Here is a 20,909-nt window from a genome sequence, read left to right on the forward strand (position 1 = left end):
AAAAACATCTAATGTGGAGATATGTACATGGCTTTATCTGGACAAGAAGATATGAAAAGCTATCATGTGAAAAGTAAGTAGTAACTAAAGGTGTAAGGTGTACAGTAGTGGAGTAAAAGTATCAAGCTGCATCAAATAGAAGTACTCAAGTCAAGCAGAAGCACCTCAAACTTAGACTGAGGTCCAAAAGAAAGAAAGAAAGAAAGAGTGAATGTCTTTAGTTACATTCCACCGCTGGTCATAATTGACTGAGTACATTTGCCTCAAGTCCCGAACACCTGGTGGCTCAGCACCGGTGAAAAACACACACCAATGTGATCCGTCAAGCACCCACTTCAAAGAGACAGAGCCTGTTTACTGTGTCATTAACAGTCCGAGCAACTCTCCCAACAGAGAGAAAATGTGCTGAATTTCTTCGCAAACGCTCAGCGACTGAAGAATGGAGCAATCCAGCTGTCATGGCGTGACATTAATGCCTATATGACAATGGATGCATGTACAGGTGTGTGCTGCGCGTTCTGAATCCAGCCTCTAATTGTTGTCATGCGCTGTGTTTTTCCCAACTTTTCCAAAGGGCTGAAAATAAAAACTAATTGGATGGCGGCGCACACGTGAACCTCTTTCAGAGTCGCAGCTTCCTGTGGATTGTGGACGTGGTGCGACAGTTAGACTCACGTTTTTCTCACATTTCTCCCATCAAACTTTCACACTTTCACAGCCGTAAACAACTTTCTTCTCGGATGAGATCTGCGTGCAAATCTCGGATACACAAAAGAGTAAAGTATGTTTATCATGAAGTTAAACGACCCATTTGTTAAAACTCTCCTTTTGTGCAGTTGTATCTGTTTCTCCACGAGATGCAACACCTGCCTTTTGAACATGTGAATACCTGAACGTGCTGTATTTCCACTTGAAAGGGCTTAATTCTGATAGCGTTGCATGACGTTTCTTCAGAAAACAGATAAAAATATCTGGTGCCTTGCTGCAAAAATTGCTAACATGGTGATAACCACATCACAGCTGAATGCCAATTAGCAGGATCTCTCTGTCACGGAGGAGGACTTGCAACCACGCAGTTCGAATGTGAGTTTCCACAGCAACGTCAGACATGTTGAAGAGCTCAATAGTGGCCAAATCACCTGCACTCAAATATCAACTGTCAGACAAGTTGTAAATTTAGGACGGTTTTCCAGATGGTTGCTCTAAGCCACACCTCCTGCCAACAGACTCCTGGTTAAAAACAATCCAATCAAATTAGCCTAAAGCTAATATTCCTCCCTCCAAAAGCCAATCGCCACTCACCATCCCCCTTTTATTAATCCATTTAGCTGCACCTGCAGTGTGCAGCTTCCAGCTCCATGATGCTGATGCCAACACCGAAGCAGCAGCTCCTCCATCATCAGCAGCATGGAGATTCATGCAGAGTCATAACGACGGTGGCCAAGCTCGAGGTGGTAGATTGTTCATCTCTGGGTTTGGCGCCATAATTAGGCATTTATCAGCAATGTTTCAATGGATAGTGCTGGCTGAACTGTCACTGGAGCAGCGAAGCTTCAAAGTATTTTAACTATTTCAGCAGCTTTCATGCACACCACAGTGTCTTACTGAAAGGTGAGAAGGAAAAAAAAACTTATTAAAGGTGTCCTGTGGAGTTTTTGACAAGGAGCACTAGTTTTTATGAACAGGCCCATGTTTTATTTTGTGCATGGGTGCAAGTATGAGCACAGCGTGATGCTATTCCTTTGACTGGCAGTTGGTTACCTCTAAAATAATGTTGCAAAACACAGATAAACCTTATTGATCCCACACTGGAAATTCACCTGTTACAGCAGCTCAGGAGTCTAAAGTAGAGGAAAAGAGTGACCGAGTGGAGCCTATACACCACATGCATCTTTCACTCATATGACCAAATGCACGAAGCTGGCAAAGATGGAAATGTTGCGCGCTAAAGGGAACATGCAGACAATGGCTTTGCATGCGTTTGATGCATTCAGCGCGTCTGTTAGGCCTCAGCGTGTTTTGGTGAGAAACACATTCGGTGAACAGTAAGCATACAAAACACAGCTGATGAAGTAAGTCTGTTAGATTCTGTGTATCCTCCTGCCTGTATGTGTGAAAAAAAAGCCACCAGCACCATGTTGTCAAAGTCTCCTGCTTAGGTGTAAAATGTTCTCTTCAAGGCAAATATAGTCAAACACATAGCAGCTCCTCGTCTCCTCTCCTCTCCTCTCCTCTCCGTCTATGCTTCTGTTATTCTCCGTTCACATTCACTGGAGAGTCCAGCTCAGTCGCCACAAGGAAATCAATGCTTCTACAGCAGGTGTCAAAGAGACGTAGTTCAGGTTACAGCACATGTGGATGAGCAGGGTTTGTCTTCAGAGGGTGGGGACGGTGGTGGAGGCGTGACAGCTGGGAAGGACGACGGCAAAGCAAGCAGCAGACGACTGTTTGAGCCGCGTTTGTGGCCACAAAACGAGGTATTTTCAGCCAAAGCATGATCTTTAATTAACCCTAACCAAGTGTTTTTTTTTGCGGAAGTGGAGTTTCAACATGTCGAAACGCACAATGCCAACATTTATTCTGAAGCATCAGACCCTCCGCTGTGATCTGAAATGTTAGGTGATAAATACAGACTGTGTGTTGTTTCCGATTGCAGCTCTCTGAAACTTTGAGTATTTTCACAGCACGTGCCAGGGTGTGAAGAAAACTGACATATATGCGCTTCTATTTTGCATAAAAACTATTAAATTGTCCACTGACTCTTAGAAGGTTAGCAAGGATTTAGCCGTGCCCATAAAAGCTGGAGAAATGTGTCAAATCAATGGAGTGTGTCCATCCTCACATCACTGGGCGACGAAGGTGTCTTTTTGTGTTGGCAGCCGGCAGAATAAACTTCACTGTACAGTTAAAGTTTATTCTTCCCACATTTCATTAACACTTCAGACTGTCTATGGGCTCTGAGCAAAAATAAGCAGAAGTAAAGATTTTATGATGTGTATTCTGAAGCTACAGTCAATTTGCCATCCAGTCATTATCTAACATTTGCATTATATATTCAATATGCAGATTCAGTCAGAAAATAACTTTCCTGGGCGTCGAAAAAAAGGGAACGGCGTCTCATCTCTGATCAGAACTCGCTTTATTTTTTGTGCCATCAGTCACTGCACGGGAGCACGACTCACTTTTTTTTTTTTTTTTTTGAACATCTCGTTTTCAAAACACCTCGTTTTCACTGATGAGGTCTGTAACGGCGTCGAGTGCTTTGCCTGGCATCATTTTAGACCACTCATCCACTCGAGAGCAAGATCGATGCTACACACAGCCATGATAATGATTTTCAGTGATGATTTTGAGCCTTGATCTTCATGGTTCTGATAGTAAACACCATCTCCAAATCGCCTACGCGCTCAATTCCACGTTGTGTCTGGTTGTTCCAAAGGCCCTGGGAGTTATTATTGTTTGATCCAGCGGTTTCACGCTGGCTGGCGCATAAAAAAAGATCCCTGTGCTGAATGTGAGTCTTTGGATGTTTTGACTTTTTTATTTTAAATTACCATTGGGGTTGATTGGATTGAGATTTCCAATCAGTATAGCAGTGAAACAGTAGCTTTTGTTTTTTTTTACATAGACACACTATAAATCACTTGGTCAAATATAATATAATAATGGGTAGAAAGCAGCTAAACAACGTGCTGTTTTGACCCAGTGTTTGGGTTATTTTTTATATTACTGTTGCTGCTGGAGTAAAATAATATATCTGACCTGTTGCAACCACTTTAGCTCTTTTTAAACTTAGTACTTGTCACTATTTCTTAATGATCAATAATAATGTGTGCATCCTTTCCAGCTTTGAATATCATGCACACATCATTGTACCACTAACAGCAAATGTGACACTTTTAAGGTGAAACTTGAGCTTGTTATGTCTGTCTGGGTCAGAAAAAAAGACACATTTTTGTCTGGGTAAATGATGTAAAAGTAATAAAAAATAATACTGACACTGGATCAAAATGATCCATCAGTATGGGTAAAGTAACCCAGTATTTGTGTTTGTATTTTAGCCGCATTCCCCATGATTCATTTGGATAATGTTGGTTTCATTACAGAACATTTGCTGATCAAAACACTGCTGTTCTGAGGAAAGTCTGTTCAATTATGGCCCACTTTCCTGTGACGACATATTCTGTTTCTGTTATATGTTTGTGATCATTTAAACTGCCTCATTACCTTCATACACACTTAATATATACCCATATCAACAAACCATTGTCACGTGTGTGTTACTAATATCACTTTTTGTATTTAACATTCTTTTAGAGGCAAACTAATCAACTTAAGGATGAAACTAACACGTCTTACAGCCCACCGTACATGTACAACATGAAGGGATTTACCCTCTTTATCTGCTCCACTCCCACTACAGCCTTTTGAAGGGGGTTGGTTTTAATTCGACGATAGAGGGCGCCCGTAAGCAAGGATAAAGCCACTGCTGGAATTCAGACAGCCGTCTGAGAGAGATGCAGCTGCTGAGACTCCTTTCTCTCCCCCCTCACCTCTCCCTCTCCTCCCTCCTGTACCTCCCTCTATCCCGCTCCGTCCCTCACTCCTTCACTCACTCATTACTCTCATTCACTGTATAATTTCAGCGCCGCACTGCCCTTATAATAAAAAAAGGAGAGCATGCCCAAATCCAAGTTAGGGGAGGATATCCTCACGCACGCGCATTAAGGCACAAAACACAGATTTTTTTTTTTTTTTTTTTTTCTTTTCCACTTAACACAGCAGTGCAAATGCGCATACGTGCTGTAGCAGACAGGAATCCACGCAAGCGCCGAAAAATGTGCACATTTCCCTCGTGCGCCCTTGGGATGATTTAAGCGCTTGTGCCCAGAATGACCGCCAGCATCACATGAATGTTTGCTCAACACTGTACCCATCACAGGCACTTGGATGGCAGCTGTGGTGGGACACACACCGCGCACACTGATCTGAACACAGGGAGCTGGGTTTGCGCAGTGGCCGAATAAGAACCCCTTGTTCAGGTCGTCTGAGGGGGCCGCGCAGGGGGGATCTCACTCTTGATTCCCCTTCATGCAAATGAATCCATAGCCCCAGTCTCAGATTCCTGGATGCTGAGTGGACTGAGCGGCGCACACAGCCAAAAAAGACGCCGAGCTCGCTGTGCCGGAGAGCAAAGCCACTGGCGACCACACGCATTCGTATTAGTAACCACAGGGAAACGACAGCACTGCGCACACGGCCAGCCCCGTCCCGTCTCGCCTGTCCTGCGGCGGCTGCGTCGCACGCTGCCGGGCCGAGATCTGGAACAGTTTCGCACTGAGGGCAGACAACTCACGCCACCCCTAAGAGTGCGTAAAAGTTAGGCTTTAAAATTGGGTTTGCCTGTCACAAGGAATCTCTTGCGGCATAACATCCGCGCACCACACCGCAGAGGCTCCAAAATGTAATAACCTGACTCTGCAGTGCTTATTATGATGTAAAAGACGCTCAATTGATTCTTTTTTTCAATCTAATATTTCGCCATATCGCTCACAAGAACATTAGGCATCAGTGTGAAGCATCCGAACTGTGCTCACAAAGTGCCGAGACCCGTCTCGAGAAAATACCGATGAAAACCTCAATATTAGAGGCATCTCCCTCCTCTGTACCCTTTTCGTCGAATATTGTCTGCTGGCGTCTGGACCCGGCGCTCAAGACCAAGTCCGACCCTGTTTACGTGCGCGACTGGGGGAGAAGAAACCATTGGGGGGTGGAGAGAGAGAGAGAGAGAGAGAGAGAGAGAAGGGGAGAGAGAGAGAGAGAGAGAGAGAGAGAGAGAGAGAGAGAGAGAGAGAGAGAGAGAGAGAGAAGGGGAGAGAGAGACTGCAATATCATTTGTGAATCCCTCTCTCAGTGCTGCAGATAGGGGCTGCCAACACATGCGGCGCGTCTGCAGGTGAGGGAACAGGCTGAATATGCTGGACACACTGAGGAATCCAACCACCATTTCCTGAAAACTGCGTCGGATATACATTTTTTTTTATTTTTCCCCCCTCCGTTTGAGTTTTCTATTTAATGCAACCTTGAATTTTCAGCAGGTTGTGCGTTGTGGAGTTGGCTCGCAAGAGGAGACAGAACTACACAGTCTGCTGGCTGCAAGTGACTTGGAGGGAGAGAGCAGAGTAGGCAGCCGGACAGGTAATTTGCTTCACATTCAACATCCTCCAGATCGGAGAGTTGACAGGCTCCGCGCAGCCGACACTCGCCGTATGATGAGTTTGGAAACTGCGCGGACATTTAAATGATCCTTTGACATATGTGGACATATCATCGGACAGAGGAATATTGTAGCCTCACCCAAAAAGGAGATTCCAGCCACATACTGTGAGTAAAACTGCGGGATATGGACTGAATTCACTTTCTGGTGATGTGATGCTCGGACAATGACATTTTGGTTTTTACGCGCATGAAATTCAAATATTTGTGGCACCGCCCGGAGCGCACGGAGCCTCGCTGGTGTGTTTTTGATATCATTGCGGGGTTTTTTGTAACTCAAACAAGGAAAGAGCAACTAACATCCAGTGCTAGAGGAGGAAAAGCAGAGAAGAGGCGAAAGCCCGTGCACTTGCTGCTTTTCACTGCAGCAGGAGCGATGTAGGAAGTCGTCCGGAGGATGAAGTCTCACGCATCCCGCAACAGAGGGCTTTGCTCTTCATGAAAACGATATTTCTTTTCCACATTCGGACTCTCACCGGTAGTGATTAAATTATTTTTTGGACATTTTTTCCAAGTCTAAGTGGACATTTTTTCAAGTCTAAGTGGACATTTTTCAGGGGAGAACAATGAGGACTACTGGTGCAGTGGACTATTTGTACTATTGCATGCTCATCCTGCAGCTTGTGCATCAGCCCGCTGCCAAGCAAGTGCTCCGGTACCGTTTGGCGGAGGAGGGACCCGCAGATGTCAGAGTAGGCAACGTAGCCGCCGACCTGGGCATTGTTGCCGGGTCCGGCGAGGTGACATTCACCCTAGAATCCGGCTCAGATTTTTTCAAAATTGACAACATAACAGGTGAGCTCACCACCAATGAGAGGCGCATAGACCGTGAAAAATTACAGCAGTGCCAAATGATATTTGATGAAAACGAGTGCTTTATAGATTTTGAAGTGTCAGTGATCGGACCAGCCCAGAGCTGGGTGGACCTCTTTGAGGGAAAAGTCATCATATTAGATATAAATGATAACACTCCGTCTTTCCCTTCCCCTGTCCTGACACTGTCTGTGGAGGAAAACAGACCCATTGGAACCCTTTATCTGCTGCCCACAGCCACAGACAGAGATTTTGGCAGAAATGGAATAGAGAGATATGAGCTTATCCAGGACAATGGGGAGAACTCAAGGCGCTTGGGCTCTTCTGGGGATTCATACTCGGGGAAGAGGAGATTTGAGGACGGCGCGAGCAGGAGCAGCGTCTTTGAACTGCAAGTTGCTGACACTACTGATGGAGAGAAGCAGCCTCAACTCATCATAAAAGGGGCCCTTGATAGGGAACAGAGAGACTCCTATGAGCTCACACTCCGTGTTAGGGATGGAGGAGATCCCCCTCGCTCCTCCCAGGCCATTCTTAGAGTGATGATCACTGATGTGAATGACAACAGCCCTCGGTTTGAGAAGAGTGTGTATGAAGCTGACCTGCCGGAAAACAGCTCCCCCGGTGCCCCCATACTGCAGCTCAAAGCGACTGATGCAGACGTGGGGGTTAATGGTCAAATAGAGTATGTGTTCGGGGCAGCCACAGAGTCAGTAAGGAGGCTGCTGAGGCTGGATGAGAGCACAGGGTGGCTGAGTGTGTTGCACCGCATTGACCGTGAAGAAGTGAGCCAGCTGAGGTTCACAGTAATGGCCCGTGACCGAGGCCAGCCACCGAAAATGGACAAGGCCACTGTGGTGTTGAACATCAAGGATGAGAATGACAACGTTCCTGCCATTGAGATACGGAAAATCGGACGCATTTTCTTAAAAGATGGGATAGCCAACGTGGCTGAGGATGTTGTGGTGGACACACCCATTGCCTTAGTCCAGGTGTCTGACCGTGACCAGGGGGAAAATGGCATTGTGACCTGCACAGTGGTGGGGGATGTCCCCTTTCAGCTCAAACCGGCCAGTGAGATGGAGGGTGAGCAGAATAAAAAGAAATATTTCCTCCACACGTCTGCTCCACTGGACTATGAGGCCACACAGGAATACAATGTGGTCATTGTGGCTGTGGACTCTGGAAGCCCCAGTCTGGCAAGTAATAACTCTCTTATCGTCAAAGTGGGCGACACGAACGACAACCCTCCTGTCTTCAGCCAGAATGTTGTAGAGGTGTCATTTCCAGAAAACAATGCCCCTGGCGAGAGGGTGACGACAGTTGCAGCCATTGATGCAGATAGTGGGAAGAACGCTGAAATAGCCTACTCCCTAGACTCATCGGTAAATGGGATTTTCTCTATCGATGCAGACAGTGGAGACATCAGAGTAAACACCATTCTGGACAGAGAGCAAACGGAGCGCTATGAATTCAAAGTGATAGCCAAAGATAAAGGCATAAACACCCTTCAGGGCTCTGCAACAGTGGTTATCCTTGTGGCCGACAAGAATGACAACGAACCAAAGTTCATGCAGGATGTGTTCACCTTCTATGTCAAGGAGAACCTTGAGCCAAACAGCCCTGTTGGCATGGTTACAGTCATAGACGCAGATAAAGGCCAAAATGCAGAGATGAGTCTTTTCATTGAGGAAGAGGAGGACATCTTTTCAATCGAGAATGACACTGGGACTATCTTCTCCACCCTGTCTTTTGACCGAGAGCAGAAAACCACATACACATTCCGGGTCAAAGCGGTGGATGGGGGCGACCCTCCCAGATCCGCCACCGCCACTGTTTCACTCTTTGTCATGGATGAAAATGACAACGCACCAACGGTCACTTTCCCATTAAACAGCTCGTACACCCTTCTTCCACCCTCCAGCAACGTCAGAACGGTAGTCAGAACCGTCATAGCCACTGATACCGACACCGGCATCAACGCAGACCTGAACTACAGCATCATTGGGGGAAACCCCTTCAAGCTGTTTGAGATTGATGGGGGCACCGGGGTCATTTCTCTGGTGGGAAAGTTGGAGCAGAAGCACTATGGCCTCCACAGACTGGTGGTCCAGGTGAACGACAGTGGCCAGCCCTCGCAGAGCACCACCACACTGGTTCATGTCTATGTTAATGAGACTCTTTCAAATTCCACAGTCGTGGAGGCCCAGGTGGCGAAGAGCCTGAGCACGTCTCTCAACACCAACATTGCCGGCGACCCCAACTATGATCTAAGCAAACAGCGGCTAAGCATTGTAATTGGGGTAGTTTCTGGCATCATGACAGTCATCCTCATTATTCTAGTAGTTGTCATGGCCCGTTACTGCCGTCCCAAGAATAAGAATGGCTACGAGGCTGGCAAGAAGGACCACGAAGATTTCTTCACACCACAGCAGCACGACAAGTCCAAGAAGCCCAAGAAGGACAAGAAGAAACAGAAGTCCAAACAGCCACTCTACAGCAGTATCGTCACCGTCGAGGCCTCCAAACCCAACGGGCAGCGCTATGATGGTGTCAATGAGAAGCTGTCAGACAGCCCAGGCATGGGCCGCTACCGCTCAGTCAACGGAGGGCCGGGGAGTCCAGATCTGGCCCGGCACTACAAGTCCAGTTCACCACTCCCTACTGTCCAGCTGCACCCACAGTCGCCGACAGCTGGAAAAAAGCACCAAGCAGTTCAAGACCTGCCCCCTGCCAATACCTTTGTTGGCACCGGAGATAACATTTCCCTTGGATCTGACCACTGCTCCGAATACAGCAGTCAAACTATCAACAAGTACAACAAACAGGTAAGAAGACACGTCTCCATGTTCTTTTTTTCCCCCTCCACCACTCTTAAATGTCCTCTGTTTCCTCCTCTTAGTCTTCTCTCTACCATAATGCTTTCTGACAGGGCTAGTCTCAGTAGTCTTGTTGCCTTTATGGTGCTAATGTGTGTCAACTTAGCGGTATTGATCTGTTTTGGTTTGGAGTGCCATTCACATGTAATATTGAAAGGGTAGAGAAAGGTTTAGATTAGCTGAGGAAGGGGTGTTGTTACCCCTCGGCCAAATGTGGCCAACTTTTTCACTTTTATCATGGCACATGTTGAGGCTGCCTTTTCCGTCAGGGGTGTCACAACTGCTAACCTTGGCAAATGTGTGTCGGAGTGTTGTAGACAGCTCACATAAGGGTTTGGTTTACAGTTATTCTATCCCAGAGGGGAGCGAGGCAGGGGCCGGCTACATTCCCCTTAGCCATGTCAAGCCCTGCCCTGCCCTCTGTCTGTGACAAGGCTGCCTTGTCTTTTTGTGAAAGGGAGAAATAAAAAACAAAAGAGGATAAGAGAGAAAGGTAGATGGAGGGTGAATGCAGCACAAACATGGCTTTGTTAGGTTTGTGAGACAGTTTTACAGCCTCGGCGTAAGTAGGAACATCTGGCCAGGTGGTCATATTAACATTCTTATGCACTTCGGGGTCTGCTTCAATTCATTGACCTACCAGTGAAATTGGACATTTTTATATCACCTCCCATATTGTGCCTCAGTTGCTCTTACTCCCTTATCGTTTTTTCCCGTCTGCCATTTTCTACCTGCTTTTCTTCCACCCTCCTCCAGTATCACCTCCCCTCTGTTTTTGCTTTTTTTCCCCTCTCTGTAACTCCTTTCTTCCATTTGCAGTGCTGGAAAACGGTGTAGGTGGCATGATGTGATATTCAAATTCCAGGAAATGCGTGCTTTCATCAGTTCAGCCTTTCTACTTTTGGGCTGTTTTTGTGCATTTATGTGCAACAACGGCAAGAAACAAAGTTAATGCATAATGAAGTTGGCTGATTTGCGTTTTCAGGAAAAAAGAACATTACTGTTTTATGTGTTTTCTATGGCAGTCTAATGAATTATTGATCTTTCTTTTACTTGGTGTCAGCACTACACCTCTAGAATTTAGAAGTGCTATTCTCTCCCACAGCACAGCTGGATTGTTTCTTTTTGCTCTATTTTCTGTTTTTGTTTTCCTCTTTTTTCCCCTCTAGATATCTCTTTGTTCATGCTTCTATATCCCATTCCCACTGTCGCCTTTTCCTCCCTCAAACTCTCCTTTGGCCCTATATCCTTGCATGCCTTGCACCCACCCGTGCTGCCTGTTTTCCTTTTTCTCCAGTTTTTTTGGCTTCCGCCACATCATCCCCTTTACAATGGTGCTGTCTGCCTTGCCTTTTATTCTTGCAGTGGTTTCTTTTTAAATCTCCACTCTCATCTCTCTACATCCCTCTCCCCTCCCCTCTTGCTATTTCTCTCAAATCATTTCACTCCCCTTTTACTCCTATCCCTTCTCTTCCCCTACTCTGTCTCTAACAGCTTCTAATATGGTGTATTCACTGAGCTGCTTCCCAGAGTGTGAGGAGTGCTGTTGCTTTCGGATGTCTCCTGCATAATTAAAAGGGCACTCTATTTGCTGCTGCGGCAGCAGCATGTATTGTGTGTCACTATGCTCCACTTATATAATTATTTATTTACTCTCTGATCCTGCGGTAACTTTTATGAACTGTGCACTTGTTAGAATATGGACAAAACCATAATGCACAAAGAGTATTTTCTTGCGATGCTGAAATTGTTATAGGATAGTAAAGAGGGTGTTCAGTGGTTCATGTTTTTATTGCTGTGGCGCGGCCTGTTCAGTATTTAACATACCTCAGGGGTATTAAAGGTGTCTGTTGCATTATAATAATAATAATGATAAGTTTATTTCTAGTGCCATTCAAGAACATATGTCACAAAAGGCTTTACAGATGTAAAAAAGAAAATCAAAAAGGCAAATAAGATACTGAGCATCAGAAATTAAAAGCAGACAACAAGAGGCAGAAGCCCGGTCTCCTTTTGTTTTGACCCTGGAGCGAGGAAGAGCCAACAAACCCTCATCACAGCACCTCAGATTTCTGCTGGTATTAGCTGCAGTTGCTCCTCCATGCAAGCAGGAACCCGACCGTGCAGGGCTGGAAACATAATTACAAGAGTCGTGAACCGGAGTTGATATTTTATGGATTGGTGTTATACGTGACCTTCTGGACGACTTGGTTAGAAGCTTGGCAGCAGCATTTTGGACCACTTGTAAGCCGTTTAGGGATGTTTTGCTAAGACAGGTGAAAAGGGACTTGGAGTAATCAAGAAAGGAGGAAATGAAGGCATGTATAATCATCTGAAGCTCAGCTCTGAGCACAGTGGGCCTGAGTTTAGCAATGTTTCTCTATGTGTCCCATGGGCTGAGTAAAAACTCACTGTTGATAGATTCTGTTGGGGTGAATAGGGTATAATTTAATGGCTGCACAAGAGAGCTAATTGAAGAGAAGGTGTGCATTCATGTGCTCCAATTTTGGCATGAAACAGCCACCTCTATATTAGATTAAGTAGTGAAGCGGTCACGCTCTTGATTTTAGTGACGCTGCGTCTAAAAATATTCTGTTTTCACATAAGTGCCACTTCAGCTAAAGACATAATAAAGCACTCAAGGACACTAATGTGCCTCAGTTAAGGGAACAATTTGTGCAAGATCTGGATTAGTGGCTGAAAATGACTGCATCAATGAACACTCGTAACGTTTTGCTTTTATTATATTTCAGATTTTTCTCAGATGCAAAGGTATTACTGTTTTACTTCCTCAGATTTATTCACATTATAGAGTCAGTATTTAATGTTTATCACATTTGGCCTCAGATGAAGTTGAACCGGTTTAATCCCAGTACGGTAAAGATTTATGACAAGTGACAATAAGGGGTGTTTTTCATGATGTGTGTATTCCCACGTGCGCACACACACACCATGCGCACACACTCCCTCACCCACAAACCCTTCTCTTTTACCACTCCCTCTCTTTCTGTCCTCTGTGGGAAGAGATAGAGACAGGCACAAGAAAGACGGCCCTGTTAGCGGTATAGAGAATGGCCCCTACTGTTTCACAAGGGACTTGGGGTCGGGTGGAGGGATAGAAAGACGGTGAGGACGGGAGGGGGAGTACTGCTGACCACTGACTGTAATCTCTGAGGTGTCGGGTTCCGTCTCTCTCTCTCATCGCCAACCTAATCTTACAATAACTGCACAGGCAACCCGCTCGGGCAGGTAACCAGGCAACTGAGGGAGTTTATCGGCGAGACGAGCCTTCCTTTTTAGCCCATCAGACATTTAAACAGTCATTAAGCCGGACTGACTGCGAGGGAGAAGCCAGCGTGTCACCCAGCAGCTGTTGAGGCTCAAACAGGAGGGGCAACAGACATGACATTGCATCTCCTCCTGTAACTCCTTTGATTGTATCTTATTCTTATTTTTCCTCTTCTTTGCTGGCTGTGCTATACTTGCTCCATAAACTCCTTACAAACCTGTGTCCAGTCCTTGCATCTGCATGCCGATGAGTAGTGCACGCACTGAACAGAACACTTAACTTTATTACTTTTGGCAGTAGCTTCTGTTCTATCCGGTGCCAGAAAATAATGCTGTCCAACCGTAATGTAGTGAGGAATGAAATCACTTAGCCATCGAATTAGCACAAGCCATCAGGCTTTGTTTCATCATTGCACTTCAAAGCGCCACTCGTGCCCAGGTGGATCACTTTTAATCAGCGGTGAGCCACAGCAGCTTGTATTCTATGCTCTCACAGCGTAGCCCCTCAGGGCAGGCAAAAGCTTCAGTTCACGCACTTATACCAGGTTATCCCGCCTCAGGGCTGATGCAGCAAGCGTAACTGGACATCGCCCTTAACCCAGGCCCCGGTGTTCACCTCCCGTGCTCCAGCCAGCTGCTCCTCCTGCGCCTCCTCGTAGCTGCAACCTTTCCCTGGCACAAGCCGGATCCAGCCGTAGAGCATCTGATTTGCATAGGGCAAATCCTCACCCCGCCGCACTCGCACGGGACAAACGATATCACCATGCAAATGGAGGTCACCTGAATGGTGTTTGTAGCCAAAACATAGGGTGTGATTGTCCTTCAGGCTCCAGGCAGATCAGGAAACCAATATGGAAATGCAGTACTTTGCCTCTGGCCTCATTTGTTTTAACCTACAAAATGTAGCTGCCTAAACACCTATGAAAAACCACAACTGACCTAATTATAACTCTCAAAGCCCCAGTGACCCTGCTCTTCAGGTGTCCTCAGTTTTATATGAACACCTGAACATGGGATAAAGCCATCACGCCACCGCTGCATAAACCTTTGTGTATTCTTCTCCGACTGTCTCTTGCAGACAACAAACTCCCCCGATGGCTCTTGTGTGATTTTATCTTGTTGTGGCAGTCAGTCCCTCATTGAGCTCAATAAGGTAATTACTTGATAAGAGCTTCCACTGGAGCTTTCACATGTTTGGTCATCCATCCCCCACCCTCTGTCATCACTGATACAGGGCAGCTTACTTTTGGAGGAAGCAGAGGAAGCAGAAACTGTCCAACTTTCATGAAATCTGAATGCAGGAAAGAACTTTCCAGCAGCTGCAAAGTCATGTGAGCAGTCATGACATCAGAAGAACAAAACAGTTTTTATTGCAGTTTTACTGAAATTTAGTATCGGACGTTAAAGCTGAGGTGAAAAACAACAACAACCTGGAAATCTTGCATTTAGTAAGAAATGAGATGATGTGCAATGCGCTGGTTTGTTTATTGGCACATTATTATTAGCATTTGTCCTTTGCGTGGTGCTGCGCACCGCCGACTGTGCCTAATTTTATCAAAAATTGTTTTGGATCTATTACGGCTTAATTCAATCTATGGCTGCTCAGGCTTTTGTTGTTGATGTTCCAAAAGGAAAATGGAAGGAGTAAGAGTGCACAGTAATACTCATGAAATTGCAGCGGGCAGCATTTTCTGCTATAATTTGGTTTGGTGATTTGAATGCATTCGCTCTAAGGCAATTACTAATCTAAGGATTAGACGTACCTGATATGCCGGCTGAAATGGTGGGCACAGAGAGAAAGGCTGAGGGAGATTGCTGCAGCTGGTTGCTACGGTTTCTGCTATATTGCTCTGCATGATATGTTAATACTGAGGCTTTTTTTTTTACCTATAGGGGAAAACATGAAAGGCATTGCTTCAGTTCTCTTTCTCTTCTTTCTGTTTCCTCTTCTCTACACATAAGAAATGTGCCAGTGAGCTCAGATGTCTTTACATGAAAAATAAATACTCCTGATTGAGGAAGCTGAAGGAGCCCTGCCTCATCTGCAACATTTGTCACAATAAGATTCACAATACAGAGAAGGGGGTGGGGGGTTAGAGGGGCGAAACAGACAAGAAATTTAAGCCGCATGCCACCTTGATTGCTCTCCACGCTGCTGATTGTAAGTGGCAGTGTCGGAGATGCCACCTTCTTCTCGCCGCTTCTTTCAATTTGATGTCATCGAAAATGGAATTTCATTTCATACTCGGCAGCGATCGCATTAGATAGGGCTCACCAGGATAAAGCCGATTCATTTCTGCAGATTTGCCTTTCCTGTGGCACTATCAATCACTGCATACTCACCATATTGCCGACTTGTTTTTCCACGGCAATTGTTCGGAGGAGTTTGTACAGTAAATTGACTTTTACAAGGCTCCCAAGGTCTATGATATGCTATGCTAGCCTTGTTGTTTTTCCTCTATAGCTGTTCTCTTGTATCGACTGTAGAAGCTAGAACCAGCTAAATGAGAACATCACTTAGCCGTGCTGGTGTACAACCCCGGGGAATAGTTCAGCGTTGACGAGTCAGCTCACAACACGGATCAGACGTAAGGCTTCTTGTCTTGCGAGACTAATAGGCAAAACAGCGGTGTTTTGTTTATTCTGACACTGCACCTCATCAAAATTGCAAAAATGTCTTGCGGAGTCAGTCCCATAATAATGTTTTTTTGTTGTTGTTGTTGTTGTTGTTTTGCAGAAAAGGTCACAGGCCATTTGTTCTCTTGATGCTGACCCAAACAGGAGGAAAAGCAGTCGTTGCAGTTGTGCTGTTTTGCATGATTCTCTGACGGGCGAACTTTCTGTTCGGTCTATGTTTGTGTGCGTGCCTCCCTCTCTCTCCTCGCTGTGGAGGAAGCATTGCTATGAATCAGATGAATCACTCCCTGTCACTGTTGCTCACATGGGTGCGGGGTGTCAAGGGAACTGCCAGCAGGGTCCGTGGCCCCCCGTCAGGGAGCGCCGATTTAAACCCCATCCGGCGTCAGCCACGTTGTCACACGCGGCCTTCGTGAAAATGAGAATAAGAGCCATGAAAGCCGGACGTGTTGATCCATAATTTACCCCTAAGTGCCACCTTTTGCTCCGGCAGCCAACTGTAAAGCTCCTCAGTGCAAAGCGAACTTGTTTATTAAGCGGAGCTGACAGCTGAAGAGAGAGACACTTTAAGTTGTCTCCCAGACGGACAGAGGAAAGACGACGGACTTACTTAGACGATGGGTCGGCGTGTGCGCCTACACAACAGTGTTGACAGGGGGAAAGTTAACAGGTTCAGCGGTGTAAACGAAGCGTATTTAATAGGTACAACCTTCACCCCGGGTTCAGGTGCACATTGATTTTTTTTTTAAGGCTCTGACAGACATGCACCTGTTCTACCTCTCTTCCCACATACTTCTCCCTTTTGACTTTGACCTCCCTTCTATTCTACTAAGAAACTGCTAAAATATTAAGATGCACAGAGATCTCCTGACTGTGTAAGACACATTAAGAATTGTTGGAGATAAATAATGCAGCTGAAAGCTTTGCCTTTTTTGTCTAAAGGATATAGCGTTTTATTAACAGGCTGCATACATATTTGCTAAGCAGCAGAATATAATGGATATGACTTGGGAAGGGGAGGGATAGGACAGCTTGACTGCTTCTATTAGCCCTGTTTTGGTGCTTCTCCCACCATGTGGCCCCCAAATGAGATTATATGTGTATGAAACAGGAGGTAGAGCACTCACCAACCATCCATCAAAGCCTGGGGGGACCTGTGTGAAAGTTTGTGCATGTGTACTCAGCGGGTACACACACTGTGCTGGATGTGCATGTGTAAGGATGTGATAAAGTGTGTGGGTGTACAGTACGAATGTGTGTGTGTGTGTGTGTGTGTGTGTGTGTGTGTATCTTGCGAGGGCTGGAGAGGAGAGCAAACGGGGCCTCCACAGTTCAGCCTCTCCATCATCCTGCACGCCAGGCACACGCGCGGCGACATGCCTGAGAGGGTTTCAATATCCTCCGTGTGTGCGCGTGTGCATGTGTGTTTGTGTGTGTTGCTGTTTACCCAAGGAATGCAGTTCATTATATCTGTATCTGCGCCTGGTTATTACGTACACTCCCTACACACATGTGCGCAGAGGCAGATGGAGCCTGAAGGCTGGAGCTGTGCTTTATCTTCAACTGTTAAAAACCCGCGACGAGCTCGAGCGGCCCTGGCAGATGACGACTCTTACTCTAACTGCGAGCACCCTCGAGCAAGGCACAGGGAGCCCCTCTGCCCCGACCGAGCTATTTATTGGACACCGCCGTGACTAATAATGTGTATTTCAGCCCTATTCGGTGCAGACATGCACACAGCACCTGTATTAAACTCTGGAAAAGAATGCAAAAAAAGCAGAAATATTCATCAGCAGGGCGGCCGCAGGGGCTGGAGAAGCCCCTGTATCGATGAGGCCTTACCTGGCAGAGAGCAGGCTATTAGCAAGGCCCGATAACTCTTGTCAGAGGCTGGAAGAGTCTGCCTGCCTGCTGAAGAATGAAGGTCATGGGGCAGCTGGTGTTTACGAGCGGCCTCGCTAGGTACCTGCTTTCAAATCAACTGAAATATGAAGTCCAGCCAGAGCACTTTTTAAAATGCAAATTTTTCAATTTGCCTTTTTTTTTTTTTTTTTTTGCTGTGTGCTTTCTTTGGCTGCCTCTTTTATCAAGCTGCACACAGCAATGCTGGATTAAACTGAAATGTGAATAAGGTTACAGCCTTGCCATAGGTTTTGATCACTATGAGGCAGATGATGATGAGCAGTGCTTCCTCACAATGCTGACATGCTGGATTTTCTTAAAACAGCTTCAATGTTTTTGTGGATCTTTTTTTTATTTATTTATTTTTTTTATCTTTGACTCAGTGATTGAATGTTATGTAGAAAAGAAGGACAGAGAATGGAGATATCCTTAAAAGGACAGGGGTCAGCTGAGTAGAAGCCGACTGCAAGTTCAGACATGAGCGCTTTTTTTTCCCGTGCTGCAAGAATCATCATGATTACACCATCAGCTAGCTCCTTAAATGCGATCATTTTGTGCTTTTCATTGTCATGGACTCTTTGTGGACAAAATTGGGAAATTGTAATGGACATTTTCTTGCTACTTTTCACAAGATAAATCAATAATAAACATAAGGATTAGTATAAAGGGTCTGAGAAGTCTGCATAGGGAGGAGGTTGGATGAGCCAGACACTGAACATGAACCCTGGTCTCCTGGGTGAAAGCCATGTGCGGGACCAAACGCGATAAACTTTGTTTCAAGTTATGTACGTAAGTGAAGTTACGTAATTTACACAACAAGCTTATTCTAACCCAAACCATGATTTTCTAAACCTAACTCAGTACTCGTGTTGCCTAAACATAACCAAACTGCTTCACAGCAACTGTTTATTATTGTTCTCAACAAGCTTTACGAACTGGATGTTGCATATTTGATATTGCTAACCGCAGACCCCTTCACATGCAGAACACAGTGGAGGGGTACGTAGAGCGTCGTAGTCTGAAGCGTAGGCCCACTGGAGCTGCCGTATTTGACAAATAAGTGATCATACCTTGCCTGATAATACATTTCCTCTTTAAAAAAAAAACAAAAAACGAATGGTTTCGAGACAGAATAGTAGTTACGAAACTTGTTAAGATGAAAAGTTTTGCTCTATAGCTGAGCTATGTATCATTCTGCCAAAATAAACTCTATATAGTCTAACAAAGGTCCTCATAAGCTGTATATTCCCGTAGGTCTGCCCTGTTGCAAACTGCAAAATAAAATAGAGATGACTGTAATGCTGGCTTTAGTCAGACAAATTCTTCTGTGGATTGAGGAGCTCCAGACATTTAATATGGTTTCAGGTATTGATTTGCGGCACCTTGCCCTATAGCCTGTTTATTATCGAGCTCTGGTTTCACCTTTTACTCCTTTTCTTCGCAGTATCTGAGGAGATGGAGTCCTCCTCCTTATTTCTCCCTCGCTCTCTTCCTAGCAACAGTGTTCTTCGTAACTACTACAAATATTCAATCAAACTGGCCACTGGCAAAGAACAGCCATTTTGGTTTGTGAATGAGTGGGTGAACTCAGGTGCTTGAATAATTGCATGTTCTGAGCTGTGGCTTTTGCTCAGTTTGACGCAATTATGAAGAGAGAGAAGCGGGGGGATGTAATCAAGACTGAGAGACCGGTCTTTGACATGGTTCATTTACTCTGAGTTGGTCCAATGCAACACTTGGGACACAATAGCCAATTGTAAATTACAGAGTGGATTCAGTGGTGAGAAGTGCCTTGAAGGGGAGCTAGCCCACAGAGGCGGGGAAAATAGGGAATGTTGTTACATTTGTTGTTTTTTTTCCTAGGTTGATGAGGTCTGGGATTGCGGGAAAGGCAACGGTATCAATCAAATTGACACGTCTGGGGGCGGTAAAATGATTAGAATAATGGTAAACAAAGCCGCTTAAACAGGACCAGGTTTCTCATATTTTACCTCAACTTTTATTTCAAACCCAGCCTTTGCTTAATAAGCTTCACTTAACGTCAGATTCATCACATTTATGCTGTCCATAATGATATATTAATAACAGACTTCAGTGGAAAGAGGCGAACTGCTGGGAACATAAGTGCATAAAGGAAGCTTATCACGCAGTGAAGAGCTCTTATGAACTGGCGACATGAGGGGGGCTCATGGCGACTTTGACAAGCAGCTAAGTGCCTACATGGGTGACATTTACGAGTGTGTTGTGGAGATCCCCAGCCGGACTTGGAGGGAAGACTGTTACTTTCTGTTTAATCGCCATCAAAATTCTGCGGCTGCTGCAGCAAATGTTTGAGCAGCGCATGATTACTGTCCCCCGGTGAAGCCAATTGCGGGCGATCGTTTGATGTCAACGCAAATGTGCTTAACATGCAAACCGCCCTTGCCTCCTCTTCCTTCCTCTGCACATTTGAGAGATTTACGTCGGGGTGTGTGCATGTGTGTGTCTGCTCCTTTGAATCTCTTTGAATAAGCTTTTCTTCGCCGAGGCAGCCTCTCCTCTCAGTGAACTGGGGGACATGACATGACAATTGGAGACCTTGTAATTTATGTTTAAAATGCCAGCGTTATCTGTGCCAGCATGATTTAGTTTGAACAAGGAGGCGCGCTGGCGAGGGTCCTCAGTCGCTGTTTAAACCGTATGCCTGTGTTTGCTCAGGAATCCTTGGTGGGCTACCCATTGTTACTATGGCAATATACCTCCGCCGCACTCGCCCCCACCTACTGCAACTTCTCCCATGGCCATATGCCTGGAGTTTTTTTAAAAGGTTTTCGCTGCTCTCTCATCTCGCTTGTACCCGGTAATTCAGACACATCACTGCCAAAAGCAGAGCTCAGGGGCAACATGTGCCCCCCCACCACCACCAAAAAAAAAAAAAAAAAAAAGTCACGGTATTATAACAGCATTGGCCCGGAGTTGGATGAGGCGTGGGAACGTCATGTTCCACTAAACTCTTTTGATAGAGCCACCTGGGCAAGCTGGGAGCATTTCAAAGATGAAGGTCCCTGAACACTAAATTGGCAGCAGTTGCTTCACTACAATGGGCTCATCTCTTCCCTGTGTCACAGCTCCTTA

The 20,909-nt window shown here is 45.6% G+C and overlaps 1 protein-coding gene across 6 annotated transcripts in view; it reads left to right on the top strand.

The window, feature by feature from the left end:
- Window positions 1–5,938: 5,938 nt before the first annotated feature.
- Window positions 5,939–20,909, top strand: part of pcdh7b (protocadherin 7b) — a 141,114-nt gene continuing 126,143 nt past the window's right edge. For all 6 annotated transcript variants that reach the window (XR_011603563.1, XM_070992911.1, XM_070992909.1 and 3 more), the window contains exon 1: window positions 5,939–9,917. Coding sequence is in view for 5 of the 6 variants with exons in the window: in XM_070992911.1 (XP_070849012.1) it covers window positions 6,843–9,917 (3,075 nt within the window). In the remaining variant the exon portion in view is untranslated. The remainder of the gene's footprint in view (window positions 9,918–20,909) is intronic.

This window comes from Chaetodon trifascialis, chromosome 23 (genome assembly GCF_039877785.1).
Source record: "Chaetodon trifascialis isolate fChaTrf1 chromosome 23, fChaTrf1.hap1, whole genome shotgun sequence".
NCBI lineage: Eukaryota > Metazoa > Chordata > Actinopteri > Chaetodontiformes > Chaetodontidae > Chaetodon > Chaetodon trifascialis.